We start from the raw sequence: 18943 nt of genomic DNA, 5'->3' as shown, positions 1-18943 counted from the left end.
ATTTCGCACATTAAACAGCAGCAAACCTCAGATTGCCACATAACATACATTCCTCAGAGGGCTGTTGACAGTCCCAGCTCCATAATGAGTGAACGTCTCTGCTATGTGTATTTGTGGCACTCATCCTCTTAATATTTAGGAACACACTTTATCTTAGATGTACATTTCAAAGTGTAACATTTGAAGTGGCTCTGAAACATTATTTGCCAGCTATGAACTTAATTGGGACCTTTTTCATGCAAGCATAAAGCTGAGCTTAGGGAACTTGGCACCAATCTTCACGTTGTATTTTGGTATTCTCCGGTCCATACTTGCATGAAAGCATGTGTTTTGTAATGCGGAAACTGCTGGTTGGCCCAGTGCACACTGGAGAGTCAGTTCCTGTTATCAGCCTCTCAATGAATGCATTCATGGGGGGAAACCCTACATTAGAAAAACTATTTTATGTAAGTACAGATACGAACCTGACAAAAATAGCTATGACTGGTACTCAGCATGAGATTGTGGCATATCCATATTTTACTGAAGGTGGCGTATTAGTGTACAAATTAATACAAATGAGATATATTCATGGAGCCTAAGGTTGTCAGTGGTTACTAGTTATGGTGGCTATGACTAACTATCATATCTGAGGCAGTATGCCTCTTAATACTAGTTGCTTGCAATCATGAGTGATGGGGGCACTATTGTGCTCAAACCCTGGCTGTGGGCTTCCCAAAGGCATCTGGCTGGTCACTGTGAGAAAAGGGATGCTGGACTAGATGGGCCTTTGGTCTGATCTAATAGTCCTGTGAGCAAAATCCAGGAATTCTTGGACTGCAGTGGTTGACTAGTTACTAGCTGAATTAGGGCCACATGCATAGTGGTAGAAAATTCTTAGTAGCATGTTCACAAGAGATAACCATACTAATAGGTCTAGAAGAAACTAGAAGAAAAATATACAAGTTTCTCCATCTCTCACAGCACAGCTGCATTAATGAAAATGGCTGAACTGTGAAGGCTAGCTTTTTCAGTAGGTGGTGCTATGTACATGCAGAACTCTTTACCTTGGTGCAGGGGTAGCAAACTCTTAGCCTATAGGCCACAGATAGCCTCTCCAAAATCTTTTTGTGGCCTCCAATATGCTTTTTTTTTTTTAGTGGATTAGGAGAGCTGGGGGAAAAATTCACATCAGGCAACCAATGTGCCCCTTTGACCTCTGACAACTGTTTGCTTGTAGATCAGAAAGAGGAACACATTTGATCTCTCCATAGCTAGAGCAACTGTGGACAACAAAACAATCTTTCTTGAAGTTCAGAAGGACTGAACATGCAGCCAAGGTAGGACGACAGAAAATGAATACTGCAGCCAGACAGAAAATGAATACTACAGCCAGACTGCTTTAATACATAGGCCTGGTTTCAGCTGATCTTCTTTTATACAAGCAATACAGCTTCACATTGGTAATAACACACAGTGAGCATAATGATGCTTTGTTCCCATTTCTCACTGAAGGGAAATGGGTCATTCAGTTGCTTCCTCCATCTTCTACTCACCCTTCTTGGACTTTAAGCAGCTATTAGTTTTTCCTGCTGTTTTGTGTACCACAAAAAGGTGATACAATCATCTGCTGTATTGCTTAAAAGGCTGCACTGGATGGAATACATGACTGAATAATTACTACCTTACAGTCACCATTACAGTAATTAAATTGACAACATTGCTTTAAAAATGCTTAAAGGTATTGATCCAGTAAGAGGAAAAACTATTAATACCCCCTAAATTGTTCAAACAAGAAGACCCTGATTCTAAGAAAAGTAAGATGTTTCATTTTAACTGTACTTTCCTTAAGGGCATGATTCCTTATGTCCCAACAGGCTTCTAAATGAAATTCTGCCTAATACTCATATTTTTATGCAAGTCATTTTGTAGCAAAAGAGTCTGCTTTGCTTTACGTTTCTAGGGAGCCCCTACAATGTACTGAAAGCCATTTTGTAAAAGAAAACAGCTGGTTTAACATCCATTTTTCAATAAATCGAGAACTTGGTAGTGATTTGAAGCAGAGGGTGCAGTAATCAGCACAATAAGAATACAGGTGGTCTCCAGACTGACAAATTCAATGCAAATCAGAATTGTTTACTTGCAGGATGTATGCTCCTATTTGTACATGAATACTGATGGGGTTATGAACTGGCTAACTACTTACTAAAGATGAGTTATAGTAGAAAGCACTCTGAAAACAAATATGAGTTGCTGTGGCATTACAAGAAGCAAATGCAGTATCTGAAATGAGGGAATAGATGGGGAAAAAACAGCAAGCAACAGTGTGTCATTATACAAGTTTATTGTGTATCCGTACTAAGGATGTGCTTGTTTGTTAGAGATGCCTGAACTGTCAAAGCAATTCTTATGCTATACACTGCCTCATCTAACAAAACAAATAAGTTATAGCAGAGTTCATCTAATATGATCAGGGGGGTGGAGTATATTTTCTTATAAGTAAGGGTTTAAGCATCTGTAACATTTTACTTTAGATGGTTATAAAATCATCAGTAGACATTAATGAGAATTCTAAGACCATAAGAGTTAGGACATTAAATTAGTCATAACCAGCATATTTGAAAAAATACTGCTTATGCGATCAAGCAATGTTGTGATGGCCTATTATAATTGCTTTAATACAAAACATGGAGAACAGATACATCAGTGGCTACTAGCAGAGGTAGCTTGTACGTAGCCCTATCAAAGTCTATATTTAGAAATGTTATACCCATTTCTAGTAGGCTGTGGAGATGAAAGACAAAGGAGGATATATCACCATCTTGCTTCACTTCTGTACTTCTTTGTAGCCATTGTCAGAATATAAAATGCCAAGGCTTAATGAATCACTGGATTGAAAAAATCCGGCATACAGACAGGGAAAGGTAAGTGTGTAAGTGTATATGCGACCACACTCACACCAAGTATTCCAACTGCTGTGGGCAAAGAGCAATGCTGTTCTTTGTATCCCTCCAAACAAACTCTGGGGTATGACTGCATTTGATGTACAGTGGACGCTCGGGTTGCGAACGTGATCCGTGAGAGGTGCACGCTCGCAACCCACAGCGTCACATCTGCACATGTGTGGGTTGCAATTCAGTGCTTCTGTGCATGTGCAAAGTGTGATTTAGCACTTCTGCGCATGCGCGACCACCGAAACCCAGAAGTAACCCGTTCTGTTACCTCCGGGTTTCATCAGTCCGCAAGCCAAAAAAACACAACCTGAAGCGTATGTAACCCGAGGTATGACTGTACTAGCTTTCCAGAAAGGCCTAGACAGAACTCATCCTTAGTCTGACAAACTTACCATTCATGAAAGGAAGTAAAACTCACACAGAGGTAGGAAAAGTGATCACCAAGAGGTTAATTTAAGAGAGGATGACAAGGAAAAATAAAGAACCAAGGACAGATTACAAGGTGTACCTACGAACACTAGGCCACTGTTTAATACATATGGGCATAGCCAAGGGGAGGGACAGCTGCTCCCCTAAATCAATCAAAATCAATAAACTTCAATATATATCTGAGGTTCTGCCCCCCTAACAAAAGACTGCTCCCCGCTAACAAAAATCCTAGCTATGCCCATGTTTATAGAATTAAGAAATTTTATTCTATCTTCTAGTCTTGGCAGTCAGAGCAGTCCTCCTTCTCATATTCTAGAATTCATGTACCCACCTAGCCGGTCACGTGTAAGCAAAAACAAGAATGACACAGAAAATTATTCTCAAACAGTTTAATAGCAAATAAACAAAGGGAGGTACCACACTTGGCATATACAAAATGACTTCTTGTCTGTGTGTCTGTGCAATTAAAACGGCATTAGGTTCCCCAGTGGGACAAAAAGAAACCACACACAAAAGGAAGAAAATTCCTTAATACATACTCGCTTGTTCCAAACTTAACAAAACTTTCATTTTTAAATCCACTACACAAACTCCGTGATCAGAAAAGCAACACGTGCTTCTGTTTTTAAACCATTAAAGTAAAAGCCATAATTTTCTACAGAGTACAACACAATTTCACACAAAAAGGACATTTTGCAAATCAAACAAGAAAAAAGGAACAGCTCAAACAAGGAAAGAAAAGCATTGCTACAACAGAATCACAAATTTGAGTTGATTAAATCCTGTTACTGCAGAACAGACTCTACATTTGGTCATAGTGGCAATTTGTTTTCTTGTCACATTTGTGAATCACTTTACATTGTTTTCTAGTAGAAAAGCCCAAAAAACTGTACAAAACCCCTAGTGTTAAATACAATGTGTGTACCAATAAAAAAGCCCACAGGTTTGTTTCCAAAATGTAAATTTTCTTTTTTTTTAAATTATTCACAAAAAGCAGCCAGAAATAAAAGGCAGCTGCTGCGTTACTGTCTCAAATTCATTAAAACCACCACAGAATAATTAAAACAACCAAAGAAAGAAAGGAAAGAAGAAAAGGAACATCCAACGTTTGGCATTTTGGTTTTCTCCAGAGATTTTTGTTTCCACAGGCTCCCCCAGAGTTCCTCATGAAACTATACGCGCATTGTAAAGAAATGTATTGGCAAAATTAATCAATACACTGCAGGGTCTCACATTCCCTGCCATCAGACATCCCTGTGCATTGTGACTGTGAGCCTAAGAGCAACTATCTCACAGCTGTATACCCAGATATTGCAATCATCTCTTTGCAAGCAACTCTCACCCTCAAAAGTTGAAGACCACAAGGTTGAGGGAACAGCTACCTATGCATATTTACCTAACAAGCATGGAGAAATATTACTCACCCAACAATGGAGCAGGAATTCTTTTTGTCCTAAAGACTAGAACACTCCATATGGCCTAGAGACAGGTCTCCCAAACACCCCTACTCTATGAAGTTTTGCTCACATTCCTTTCTCCTGTCTGAAGTTCCTTTATAGCTTCCCCAACCCTTTGCCCCTTGTGATTAGGCACCTACCACAGGAGTTTCTTGCAGGTGCTGTGAAACCCAGTACTAAGTCTCAGCTTCTACAGTAGGTCGTTTATGCAGGAAGGCTGACGCATGCTTCCCAGAGAAGGATAATCCGTGCTATTTCTTCATCGGGCCAGAAAAAAATGAAAGAAAGATTGCATGACTCCTTACCCAATTTAAGAACTTTAAAAAAAAAGAATCTCTGTAGAGATCATACCCCAGCTAAGGCCCCTGAGAAAAGGAGCCGGGGTTGGTACCCTGTTCAGGCAACAGCTATTAGGCTGTTATATTGTGCTTGTCGCTTGGGGAAAGAGTCAGCAGTTCTGTGCCTAAACTTACAGATTCCTTCTATGGGATATGCAGAACATGATACTTCAAGTGTAAAGACTGGAGAGCAATCAAGCTTCCATCCACTGAGCTGTAATGATGCTAAACCTCACAAAGCAAGCCACATATTAAACAAGAGGTACAAATTAAGGCTACCCCAAAAGAGCTTTAGCTCCAATGGATCTTAGAAGCAATATTACTGCAAATACCCCACACCCTTCCTTCTATCCCTGCCGCCGCCACCACCACCTGAACAGTGCAATCAAGCCCCCTGAGACCTTTCAATAGCTGTGATGATAGAGCAAGGTGCAGATATCGTGTAAAGCAGTCTAAATGCACAGGAGATGTCATTACGTGACATATGACCACAAGTCTGGCATCCAAAAAAGGATAGATCTGAAACCTATTGAATTACTCAGTTTTTGCACAAACTATAGAAAACAGAGGTGAAGGGTGTTTATATACACAAGGTTGTGAAGAACACAGCAGGAAACATGCAAAACGTTTACAAGGGCGTTATTTAAGTTTTTAAAGGAAAAAAAAAACAAAATCTCACATTTTAATGAGGATACTGTAGTTACAAAAAACTAAGCATGCTAGGGTTTAACAAAATACAACATCAACTTTGATTAAATTTCACTGCAGACAAAGGCTGATAATCACACAGGAAGGAAAAAAACAGTAAGTGCCAGGGCAAAAATGCAGCTACAATCAGGAGAAAGTGTAGTTCAAGTGTTTTCTGCTGAGGCTACTCAAGTCAAAGAATACATGCTGTCTCCTCAAGCACAGAAAATAGATTCAGCAAAATGTGACCAGAAGCCTCCTAAATTTTTAAAGTTGCATCATTTTACCTTTTCCTTCAAAGATTTGTTTTAAAACTAAGCACACAGAAAAAACTAAGCCTAGAAAGTGATTGGCTGTATGTTCACAGAAATACAATACTCCACGAGGTATGCTAGCAAGGCTGCTCTGAAGACAGTTACAAAGAATCAGAATCACAAAATCAAGTGGTTATCTTACGAAGTTCTAGAAAAATAGAATTCTTTTATATTCAAATGCAAGTTTAAATATTCCCCTTCAGCAGTCTTTCTAGCAAAACCAATTTGGCAGCACAAAAAAGAAAAAAAAAGAAAAGAAAAGAAACAAACATAATAAAAATACACATCAGCATCAAAAAGTCAACACAAGGTCAAAGGTGAGAGTTCAAGCATCAGAGAAGCTGAAGAGACAAGGATTTGGACGATGTACTTGAACGCCACATCGACATGCTTTAGGCACAACGATGAACAAACGGCAGGAATCTAGAAAAAAAAACAAACCAGAAAGAAGGAGACCCACTGAGTTACACAGAGCAGTACATCCAAACAGAGAGAGAAAGAGAGTGAGAGTGAGAAAGAGAGAACAAGAATGGGCACTGTACAATGAGACCTCTTGGGGACGGGAGTTGACAGGGAAGGGCAGCACATGCCAACAACAAACAAGTAAAAGTTGAAGTGCATAAGACACCAAATAAATATCAAAAACGACCAGAAACCAGATAGAAGTAGAGGCCTGGGATTTCCTTTAGACACTAGCTACAGAATGGACTATGGCTTAGTGGCATACAGACAGCTGTGCAGGCACCACAGCCCTGAGCCAGTGCTCCTGCTACCTCTGCTTGAGGAAGACAATACAGAACTCCTCCTCTGTTAGATCTTGAATCCATAAAATGTGGTTCCAGGGTGATTTTAAGAGATGGGGGGACACAGGACGAACCATTGGGATTGATGGTTGATTATACTTTCTTCTTTCCTATCATGCGACATACATAGGCAGTAGTAGCCTAAGAAATCCATCCTCTGTTTCAGCTATTCTTTAGAAAACAGTTGGTTTTAGAACCATAAAATGACATAAGATACATGAATAGAAGTGAAACCCTTTGAAATAGGAAGGAATTAAGACTTTATTGCAAGTCAAGACTTGCCTCAGCTGAGCCCTTTTTATTTAATACCTACAAATAAACGTTTGCAACTTTTTCAATAAATAAATCCTTCTCCCTGACTTTGTGAGGTGGAATTCTGGGCTCTCATAAGTTCTACAGTCACTGTTACCAGTTTGAGTGGAAGGAGTTTTGTCTGAGCATCTCGACATTTTCTCAGAACTGATAGAATCTCCAATAAGGGTACAACACAAGAGATGTGATTTGCATGACAAATACATTTAAGCATTCTGTTAATGACATGGAAAACTGTCTGAGGCAGCATGTGATTTCTGGAAAAAGCAGGCTTGTTAAGTTTACTGTAACTTTTATTCCAATTACAATTAAAGGCATATAATATTCTCATTTAAAACATACGGTTGCATTTCATTTCAGTGTTTAAAAGTTTATTTTTCTATTTGTGTGTGTGAATTCCCAAATGAAAACTGAGCTTCTGTTTACAAGTGCGAAGCTATTCTACTGTCTTAGATTTTTGATCTTAACATGTACATCAAGCAGAATCTGAAAAGTAGATTCTATCTCTCCCCCCGCCCCCGGCCCCACTCACAAGGCTGAAGGATATACATATATTTACTCAAGTTAAAATGTTACAGAGGAGATGCAGACTATTGTGAGGCAAATTCATCAGCAGCTGAGAGCCTTTTTTAAATTACAAGAATAAGGCTTTTCTTTGGGGGGGGGGGGTGATATGCCTCAGGAATGCCAAAGTCAGCCCAAAATACTTTTCACTTCAACGTTTCTTCTTTTATTGATTCCAGATTTGTCTCTGCATGTTACCAGACACTCAATTTATTTTGAGAACTTGTTTTAATCTAAAATACATCTATGATTGTTTTAGGTCAAATACAACTTAAGTTGATACATAGCAGCCTGTATTTCTTAATAAAGAACAACTAAAATTGCTTGTGCTTTCCAATTTGATCCCTTTGTCATATTGGATCAAACATAGATAATAATCTGGTCTCCTACAGAGGGATAGGCAAAAAGGTAACATTCAGGGTTTTATGTCAAATTATCTGTTCAAACTTGGAAAGGAAAAAGGATGGAGGAAATTAAAAACTGTGCTGAACAACCCACAATGTGACAGATAGGCTGTAATCCTAAAAGTGGAAAGCTGAATTTGTGTGCACGATTTCCTTGCCAATAGAGAACCTATTCCAGAGACTTAGTTTTATTACTTGTTTTGAAAAGCATGAATGGGCAGATCAGAATTAAACTGAGGGAGGGGAGAGGCATATGGGGTTAAATCCCTCTAGTTAAAAGTAATTCAGAGCACCAGCACGGAAGGCGCAGCAACTTTGCCAATATGCACCAGAGTCCTGATTTCTGGATTTTAACCTGGAAAGTCTACTTTGGCAATTCTCAGGTGGGATGAGAGCACTCACATAAATCATACTTCTCAGATTATAAAACCATCTATACCCACTTGCTGTCATGTTAATTTAACAGGAGGTGATTTGCCTCACAGTTTCCATGATGAGAGCATATATGCTGTTTAGGAATATTATGGACACTAAATAAAAGGGTGAGTGAACAGATAATTCACAGAAAACTAATTTGGGTAGTCAAAACAAAAACAAAAATGTAACTGAGGGAGCAGGGGAGAGGAAGTACTGGGAGAAGTGACTATAGAGAAACTTGAGCACAGCTTTCCCTCTCCACTAGTTCACAGCATTAATTCTTTTCCTATTTAGCAGCTTTTTCAACTGCAGACAGGTCACTGAAAGTCAGTAGTTTCAATCATGCACATTGCTGTATGTATGTGTAACACAATCACATTCAGGATTATGCAAAACCCTGTTTTTTCCAGTGAAATAATTTAGATAATAAATATTCTCCACCCTGGAGCAGTATAAAACTTCTATAAAAATAGAAACAACATTCTTGGTTATATCAGGTTGCAAATGGAGCAGCTGCTCCCAACCATGACACCCGCCCCCCGAAAAGTATATTATTTATTTATTTTAAAAAATCCCATGACAACTCTGGAAGCCTCAACACTCCAATACTCCCCCCCCCCCACTCAGAATATCAGGACACAACTTTTCCTAGTGCACAAAATTCAAATGTATACAGTTCACCTAAATGTATGCATATGCTTCTGAATAGACCCAAATACTGAACACAGAAGGGTACCACATGCCAGCATAAATGGGAAATTTGGCAATCTGACCATTCAACCTTTTTTGCCACCATTCTGTGTGCTTTATAATACTGACAGTTTGCATCAACAATACTTCCAAATTCACGAGAAAAATATTACTTGAACCTGAGAAGGAAGGCCCAATACATCTTATACTTCTGAGGTTTGATACACCAGGGGACCCAGTCCCTGGTTATGTTTGATTTCCAAGTTTCTGACACATTCTTAAATGGCATTTCAGGCTCAACAAGCCTTGTGGCTCTTCCTAACAAGAGTGAACTGAAAGCCTTTAAAAAAAATAATCTGCTCCCTGCTCCCCTAAACACGATTCCCAAACACAAAATTTGTGGGTTGATGGGGGTTTTTTTTTTTTTAAAAAAAAAACATAATAAAATGGGGCCAAAGAGACGAATAAACTGAGGACACAGGAATGCAGTGAATCTATATTTCCTCACAGATAGAGGTGGCTTTTTGTAGCTTTAGAGCTAGCTTCTACACTGACTTCTTGCCATGGCTGAGGCCAGAATGTCAAAATTCCCTTTAGTCCCATGTCATCAGTGTGTACAAAAAAACCAAACCACCCTTTAACATTTTGGCAAATTCATACGTGTGGAAAAAAATAAGTGTGTATTAGAAGGGGAAGAATTCTTAGTTGTGAGTTAAAATATATTGGGTGATAAACAATAGCAGGATCAAGATCCTGTGCAGCACATTCAGCCCTTTGTGTTTTATATTGGCACATGCACTCAAAGGAAAACTGCAATGTGGCAAAACAGCAACATACGAAGAATCAAACTATATAAGCAAAAAATGTGATCTTTGGGGCAGTAGTATTCTGGATGTTCAGCTAAAGAGTGTGCACAAAAAAGCAGAATGTCAGGAATCAAAGAACCATGAGCTTATTTAGAAGCCATCTGTCAGTTTAGAACTTAGGATTTAAATAGTGCTTTATGAACACTGATTCTAGTAATATCTTTATGTACAAGCTGTAAAACTGGGGCAGAAGCCGCAAAGGAAATTCAATCAAGACATACAGAGTTTGCAGCAGATCATGAGCAAATTTTGGGGCTAAGATGTATACCTCCATTATAAATTGTCTAGTTTCCATTAAACAACAAATACTGAAAAATTGGAAGTATCCAATTTTTAAAGGTTGTTCTGGCTGGATTGTAAATGTTTGCTCTAGAAACACAATTGGATCATTTTGTAAGCTGACCACACACTCATAATTACTGCAGTTTTCCTTTAATACATGAATCTGTTCGGCCAATTACTTTTTTCCCACCCTAGTGACTGATTCAGTATAACATTCTCCCATAAGGCATTAATTAAGTAAAGCTGGGCAAATGAGGATTTGGCAATGTTCCTTGAGGGTCTGCTCACTAACCAGCCACCAAGTGATTTGGATTCAGATTCTCTCCCTCCCTCTTTTCATGAATATAACTTGGGGTCTGGCAATAGGTCTTTTCTCCTTCTTAAGTCTAAGTCATGCAATGTCAGTTCCAATTGCACCTGGTATCTCCCCATCTCCCCAAGGTGGCTGGCATTGGTCCTTCTCAAAACACACTGGTTACAAACACAGCAAACTTAAAAAAATAATAATCAGCGATATGGCACCTAAACTCCAAAGTAAAACACTGGAAACAGAATCACAAACTCGTCCTCCATCCGAAGAATTCCCAGTAGAGGCTGCAGCCGAGTCTTCGGGGGAAGATGTGCCAGTTAGAATGACATCAATCAGCTTCTGTGACTGTAAAAATACAGCCTTAAAGAGTTTTTGAATCACCAGGCACACTCCTCCCCAACTTACCAGAAGATCCTTCTCACTCCAGTTCCAGAGGGGAGGGGCGCTCAGTATGGCTTGCTGTCATTCTTAGAGCGCTTGAGCTGTACTTTCAGTCGCTTCATGCCAATTTGAAATCCATTCATTGACTGGATGGCAGCCTGTGCAGAGACTGGATTGTCATAACTTACAAAACCTAAGAAAAGGAAAACATACATTTAAAACATTTATGTTCAGACTGGAGTGGGAATAACCCATTCTGTTTTTGTATCTTGACATCATCATCTGTGCTTGCACTGGTACTGCAACCATGAAGTGTATGAACTGTTCATAGTTTTAGAGAATATAAGAGGGCTACGATTTTTTTTAATTAAAAAAAAAATCACAAGGGAGGCCAGTTTCCTTATGACTCAAACGAAAGAGTACGCAAGTGCTTTTCTGAGCTATAGTAAATGACTTCCTACATTAACTGTGATATTTTATGTGAAGTGTAAGTTGCAGAGTTTGAAGTTCTGCTCCAGCTGCTTCTAAACAGTAAGTTCAGTACAGTATTTATTAGCCCAGTACAGCCAGGGATTGTGACCACCAGACAGGGTGCTGTGTTAAGAAGAGCTGAGATGACTAGTGGCAGACAGCTGGTAAAACATAAAGTGCTAGTGAGTATAAATAGGGAAACGGCTGAATTCAGTACAATGCTAAAGGCTACAACCAAGTAGAATATGTTTGGAGACTGAACAAATAGGCATTTTAATCACTAAATTGCAGAGCATAGGAGGATTCTGTCAAGTTCCCTTCTGCTGAATTTAAAATTCTGTTCCCAGGAAGGCAAAACACATCAACACTAAATATACCTGCCTGCAATTATATACCCGGTTAAATACATACAAGTCCCACCAATGTCAATGGGAATTGCATAGAACTGAGTAAGTAGTCAGGACTCAAAGCCACGAGATTATAAGATAATGTTAAGCAAAGCCAATAGTGCACTGCATTAGAAAACTATCTGTTTATTATGTAGAGTGAGGTGTGAGTGCGAGTGAGATATGATGGTGGGGTCAATTTTCCATTTGGAAGCAGCCCTTGGTGCCTGAAAGGCCTCTGATGGACTACTGTGGGATGGAAGGAACTGAAAAGCTCTGTGCAAACATAGAACACCATATCCTGATCCAAAAAGGTTTCATAAACCTTGTTTTGCTACCTACCTAGGTCTAGAAAAAACTAGGAATTGTGTTGAAAATGCCAAAAAGAGGACCTGTCTGATAGCAAAGAAATTCTAGTATTAAGAAGGTAATTGAAAGGGTAACTAGGATTAAGTTTTGATGTCATATGAAACATGTGCCAGTTATTAACTATTCTTTTCATGTTTACTTCTGCTATAATAAGTTATGTTACATACTGGAGGGTATCACCTGCCTCCAAAATGAATCTACACATAAGCCACCATGTCAAAACAATCTACATCAGAACAGAAGGAGGGAGGCAATGATGTGATAAGTTGGTTCAAAATCGGCAGAACAAGACTCATACATCTACAAAAGGTATTTCATGTGTTTGAAATAAGTTAAACACATGAAGAAATATTGTGATGGGTTGTCAAGTATAGGTTAGGCCAAGCTTTATGGTTCGTGGGCTGCATTCCAATTGGTGAGTATGAAGCTGCACAGGCTTGTCCTCATTATCAAAGATATCAATGAACTGGTGAATATCAAGTTATCAAAGAAGTTTCATCAGATATTACTTCATGAAGGGGCAAAATCCTACAATGTAGCAAAACGAATCTTCATGGTCTGAATCTCATTAAGCTAGGTTTTGAGAGATACAAGTGGCTCATGTGATTCTATCATGCTCACACAGCAGTGAAGGCACACAAAAGTTGATTTCATATTATTTTATCTTAAGGAAAGGAATTAAGAACATTTCTGCAAAATATACCCAACATACCAAAACATTTGCTCAGATTAGTCTGCTTGTCAATGAAAACCTTGGCGGAGACAACATTCCCAAAAGGCATGAACATCTGCAGCAAATCTTGGTCCCCAAACTCCTGGGGGAGGTGGTAGATGAACAGATTGGCTCCCTCTGGACCTTGAAAATATCCATTTAGAGAAAAATTCAAAGAAAGCACAACTCTTTGGCTATTAATATTGAAGCAGAAATCAAAACCCATTCAGTTCTCAAGAGCTAGGGATGGTTCCAGAGTACTAAGAGTCATTCAACTCAAACTTGGCTCTGTCAGTGAAAAATCTGTCCACTTCCTGCCAAAAAGCTACAGCTTTTTAAAATGTGTCTTCTCAGTCTTAGTTTCTAAATCATGTCTTCAACAGGTGGTGGAGGGGGGGAAATCTCACAACTGCATACAAATGTGAAATAAATCTTTACAGCTAATTATGTGGGCAGAAAACTAGCTTCCAAGTTCCTACACCTTCCTTTCAAAGCCAGTCATCAATGATGCATTTAACATGAGCACACCAATGTGCTCTCTACATTCTCAATAAAGTCAGTGTCCTACCACCTTACTAGACTATTGTACAGACTGAAGTTATTTTGTATGAAATGCACCGCTTGAAATAGGAAAACCATTCCCCACTTTCCCAAGAATCTGGAACCGTTAAAGATTCTAAAAGAAATGATAAAAACTAAATTTATGAAGGTTTTCAAAATTAAATGCAGCAGTGAAAGGAATATATATATATATATAGAGAGAGAGAGAGAGAGAGAGTATGTGTGTGTACCTGGATGTGTAACAATAGCCAAAGGCTACTAGAAACAGTCTATGTACATTAGCAATTTGAGGCCAGGGAGCCAAAATATTTGATATTTGAACATGTTTGTCTGTGGTTTCTATTGCTTCTCTCTCTTGCAAAGTACAGGACTCTAGCTCTTAGAGAACCAAACTTTCCGCCACTGTCTTTCACCTACCTTCCTTTTGACTTCCAGCTGCACCAATACTCTGCTGCGTTAACAGACTCTGGTTGTAAAGTGTGGGCAAAGCTGCGGCGGCATATTGCTGGATCCCAGAGTAAGCCTGAGATAGGGCCTCCATAGTGCTCCCTGTGCCATTTGAGAGACCACCACTGCCTAGTCCACCGTTTAAGGCTGCCATTCCTAAGCAGAAAATTTGAATAAATGTCAGTGATTGATTTGTCAACTAGTTTTAAAATCATATGTGTCAGGGGCTCAGGAGCAGAGGCACAGGGAAGAGGGGAGATGGACAGCGAGGGGGAGGAATCCGAGGGGAGCGTAGGAGGGGACAGTGGTCCGAGGGATTCCATGAGCCTCTCCAGCGAATCGGAAGATTCACAAAAGGGGGCGCCAGTGGCCAGGGGGTTCCCAAGGGGAACGCCCCAGGAGCAAGGGGGCAGCAGGGACTCCCAGAGCAGTAGTTGGAAATCAGGACCAGCTTCCCCACCAGAGCAGAGTGGGGAGGAAGAGTCCCAGGTATCGGGGCCAGTGCTTTCCCCACCAGGGAGAGGAGACGAGGCAGAGCTGACCACGTCTCCATCGGAGAGTCAGGCAACGGAGGGGAGGTCAGATCCGGCCAGTGTCACGGAAGAGGGAAGCAGTGATAGAAGCAGTGTAACGGTTAGGAGAAAGGTCACTGGGTTGGTGCGAGAAACAAGTTCAAATGTACAGGAGCGCGGGACAGCAGAGAATGAGGATTGGGAACCGGGTCCTAAAGCCCGCCGGAGGCAGGAGGAGGAGTTAAGCGACTCAGCGTCGGAGGAGTCCAGAAAGGGCAATGTCCCGGTGGGCAGGAGGACCCAGAGGAGGAGAGAACAGCGCAGAAGGTGGAGCAGGGCTAGGATCTTAAACTGGTGCGGAAGGAGAGGTGATTCAGACGGGACTTCGCCGATCTAAGGTCTAAGACGTAGGGCTGCACGCTCTGGCGTTGAAATGGAAACTAAACTTCAATAAAGACTTTTGTACATTACATCAACCTGGCGTTGGTCCTCTGTGAGCTGGGACCTAGAGGCAGCTCTGACAATATGTTATTATTAAGGGAAGCTGAGAGGCAACCGGAACAAAGGGCTCATTCTTTTCTTCATGCTAAACATGTCGGAAATCTCCTCCTTTTTCGTAACAAAACATACCTGCTAAAGAGCCAACGTTGAGGCCTGCAGTAGCCCCTGCCAGTGTTTGCAGTGCTCCAAGAGAAGCCATTGGGTTAACAGAGGAGCTGCTACTGGAACTGGGTGATGATCCTGCTATTAAAATGAAAGCATTAGACACTAATAGCTGCTTCCAACGCAGTTGCATCTTACTACTTTCTCCAAAATGTGCACTAAAAAATGTTGCATCGAAGGTTTCAGTAATTTATACCAAGGATAGTTAAAATACCAAAACTTAAAATTCCCCAATTGTGTACAGCAGTGTATTTTTATACAAAATGGAAGCCCTGGGATCTGACCAGCTGTAAACTCATGACCCCAGAAAATTCAGATTTACTCATGGTTCACTTTATCGTATGGAACTCTGAGCATATTAGCACATGTTAATCTTGGTGGTGCAAACCTCAAAGCCTGTTTCACTGGTAACCTTGTGCCTAGACACTAAGGCAGGCAGGGGTCCACAAATGTTGGCATAGTTTACAAGCCAGCCATTATTTGAGGTCATCACCAATTTCCTCCTCAGAATCTCTGAAATGAACAGATGCCTTGGGAGATGGAGTCTCTCATTTGTATGGTGTATGGAGAAAATAAAAAACCAGGAGGACTGCTGAGAAGGGACCTTTGTTGTTTGGTAACCTGCTTGGAAACCACAGTAGAATTGAGACCTCTGGGTAGGGACCTGCACAGTATTGGGTGACTTGCTCAACAGAGACTGGGAACACTTCCCCTGATCAACTGGCAGCTAGACATGTTGATGCATGCACAATGGAAGTTGATCTGACATGAACCATGCTGCATTACTGACATTACTGACATTTGAGTTCTACTACCTCAGAACAGTTGACTGCTCAGTAGTTGATTATGATATACCCAATAAGTTCCCAAGTACTTCCCCTTTCCTACACTCTAGCACAGAGGTGGGGGATGTCTGGTCCAGGACCAATGTTGCTGTCCAGGCCTCTCTATCAGGCTTCTTAGGGCTCTTCACAGACCACAGCCCTTCAAAGCCTTGCTCCTGACCCCCCTCTAGTTCTTCTGGCCTGGCTGGAATGTATCCTTAAACTGTAATAATACCTCTTGCTTGACTGGATGGAGAGATGCATGTGTTGAAACATCTGACCTTTTGCGTGACTGGACTGTAGCCTACTGTACAAAGGTAAAGAGTCACATCCATTATCCCACTCATCACTGGTATGCAGGTCCTAGAAGGCTGCCCATGAGAGAATGTGACCCTCAGGTTGAAAAACGTTTCCCACTCCTACTCTGGCATCGGACTTGCTAGATAACTGGGACCACTTTAGTTTCCATTCTTTCTCATGAAGTCCTTAAGTGAAATCCCTTAATTTCCTTCAAAGTCACCATTCATTTCCATGTATCAAAGTACAGCACTGCACTTAGGAAATGCCAATGCGTGGCCTGGTGTGCCTGCATCTGTGATCAGAATGCAAATTACCTTCTCCCAACTAATTATGACATGCAACCCTTCTCTCAATTCCACTTGACCCTGCAATATTCTAAAGCAAGTTGAAAATTGGAGAATCAGAACACAGGAGAAAAGATCAACTATATTCTGAAAAAGAAACCTTCTTGTGGAAGATGGCTTCGATGTTTGAGGGCTACTTCACATGTTAAGTAGAAATGCATTTTATTTACAGATGCAACATATACTCAATTCTATCCCTTATGCTGAAGGCACCAACACTGATTTGTTTCATGTTGTGTAAACAGCAGAAATGTGTTTTGGGGAGGCAGGACTAATCAAGTCTCCCCACAAAAAGCTTATGATTTAATGAGTAGCTGGCTCATTGTCATGTGGCCTTATGATATGCAAAACTGTATTATATCAAGGCATGGCTCTCTTACCTGAACTGGTGAGCACACTTAGAGGGCTGTTAGAAGAATTGAGTGCAGTGGTACCACTTGGTGTGCTCTGAGCTGCGCTGGCTGCAGCTGCTAATGCAGCTAGGTTCTGTAACTGCATTGCATTCAATCCTGCAACACATCAATGAATAGTGTTTCTGTTTGGACTGATTTGGACATTAACGCAGTGGCAAGATGATGATCAGAATCCCCCTTCGGATTTTGAAATATGGGTTCCCTCAACAAAATTTAAAATTTGGCTTTGTAATTCGGAATTTATGTGATGTGATGTGATTTGATTGGCCGGTTAATAAAAAATATTTTTTTTAAAAAAATGAATAGTGTTTCTGTTCTGGTACCACTAAGCACTAAATCACTACTGAACCCAGCAGCCTATTTCTCCAACAGCATTCAGAAGTTACTTTATCGAGGAGAGTGAAGCCTAACATTCTCAAGCACCACAACCTCCTGATGCAATAATTTTTTTAAAAACTAATATTCTCACCTACAGGGCAACAATGTAAGGAGAGCCTACTGGATCAGGCCAATGACCATTTCATCTGGCATCATGTTCTCACAGTGGCCAACCAGGTGATTGTGAGTAACCTGCAAGCAGGACCGGAGCGCAAACACCACTTGCCTCTCATGCAATTTCCAGCAAGTGGAATTCAGTATACTGCTTCTGACCATGGAGGCAGAATGCAGCCATCATGGCTAGTAGTCATTGAAAGCCCTATCTTGCATGAATCTGTCTAATCCTCTTTTATAGTCATCCAAGTTGGTGGCCATTACTACTTCCTGTAGGAGTGAGTTACATATTTTAACTATGTTCTGAGTGGCAAATCACATTCTTTTATCTGTCCTGAATCTTCCAACATTCACAGCATAGGCAAAGGTCAGACAAAAGCAGACTTTTGCAGTTAGTAAAATGATAAGAAAATGTATTAAAAAGTGTGGGATTAATTGGGAGATATTTAACCATTCTGCAAGCAACTCAAGATGAATGCAGGTATTTGACACAAAAGCTCATCACAAACAATGAAGTCTAGACATTGTCTAACATCTGTGTAAGCCTGGTGCAAGCAAATCAGGATGAATTGTGGGCACTACAATTTAAGGAGGATACTGACAAGCTAGAACATGTGAAGAGGGTGACCAAGATGATAAAGGGTCTGGAAACCAAGCATTATGAGGGTGTTGGGAATGTTTAGCTTGGTAAAGAGGAGACTGTGAGAAGATATGACAGCCATCTTCAAATATCTAATGGCCAGTTACATGGAAGATAGAACAAGCTTAGGAACTGAACCAATGGATTCAAGTGAAAAGAAACAAAATTCCACCTAAACATCACGAAAAGCTTTCTGACGGTAAGAGCTATTCTACAGTAGGACAGACTCTCACAAGAGTTGGTGGACTCTTTCTCCTTGGAAGTTTTTAAGCAGCAGTTGGATGACCATCTGTCATATATGATCTAGTTAAGATTCCTGCATTGTGAGGGGTTGGACTAGATGACCCTTGGTGTTCCTTCCAACTCTACAATTCTATGATTCCATAACCTCTCCAGGGACTTAACCTAAATGGTGCAGGAGTTCTTGATCATGCTGTCCTACATTTCCCAGTTACAACTACCAATGACTTGAAATCCCTGTGAATGCAGCATGTTAAAGAGGGCCTCTGTAGTACAGTGGTACCTCTGGATATGAATGGGATCCGTTCCGGAGCCCCGTTCGCATTCTGAAGTAAACATAAAACGACATTTTGAGTGTCTGCGAAAGCGGCGAAACCCGGAA

General features: G+C 40.6%; 1 protein-coding gene across 41 annotated transcripts in view; it reads right to left on the bottom strand.

Annotated features, from left to right (window-relative positions):
- Window positions 1-3736: 3736 nt before the first annotated feature.
- Window positions 3737-18943, bottom strand: part of CELF1 (CUGBP Elav-like family member 1) — a 39190-nt gene continuing 23983 nt past the window's right edge. For 7 of the 41 annotated variants that reach the window (XM_083751142.1, XM_083751111.1, XM_083751119.1 and 4 more), the window contains 6 exons: window positions 17157-17285; window positions 15276-15389; window positions 14104-14289; window positions 13126-13269; window positions 11212-11380; window positions 3737-6581 (listed from right to left, as the gene is read on the bottom strand). In XM_083751142.1, coding sequence (XP_083607268.1) covers window positions 11253-11380; window positions 13126-13269; window positions 14104-14289; window positions 15276-15389; window positions 17157-17285 — 701 coding nt within the window. In that variant the 3' untranslated portion in view covers window positions 3737-6581; window positions 11212-11252. Of the gene's footprint in view, window positions 11381-13125; window positions 13270-14103; window positions 14290-15275; window positions 15390-17156; window positions 17286-18943 lie in introns of all 41 variants that reach the window. The other 34 variants (XM_083751145.1, XM_083751116.1, XM_083751120.1 and 31 more) reach the window with 7 other exon arrangements.

The sequence above is a fragment of the Podarcis gaigeae genome (genome assembly GCF_964106915.1).
Source record: "Podarcis gaigeae genome assembly, chromosome: 1".
Taxonomy (NCBI): Eukaryota; Metazoa; Chordata; class Lepidosauria; order Squamata; family Lacertidae; genus Podarcis; species Podarcis gaigeae.
This window is presented reverse-complemented; position numbering and strand designations above follow the sequence as displayed.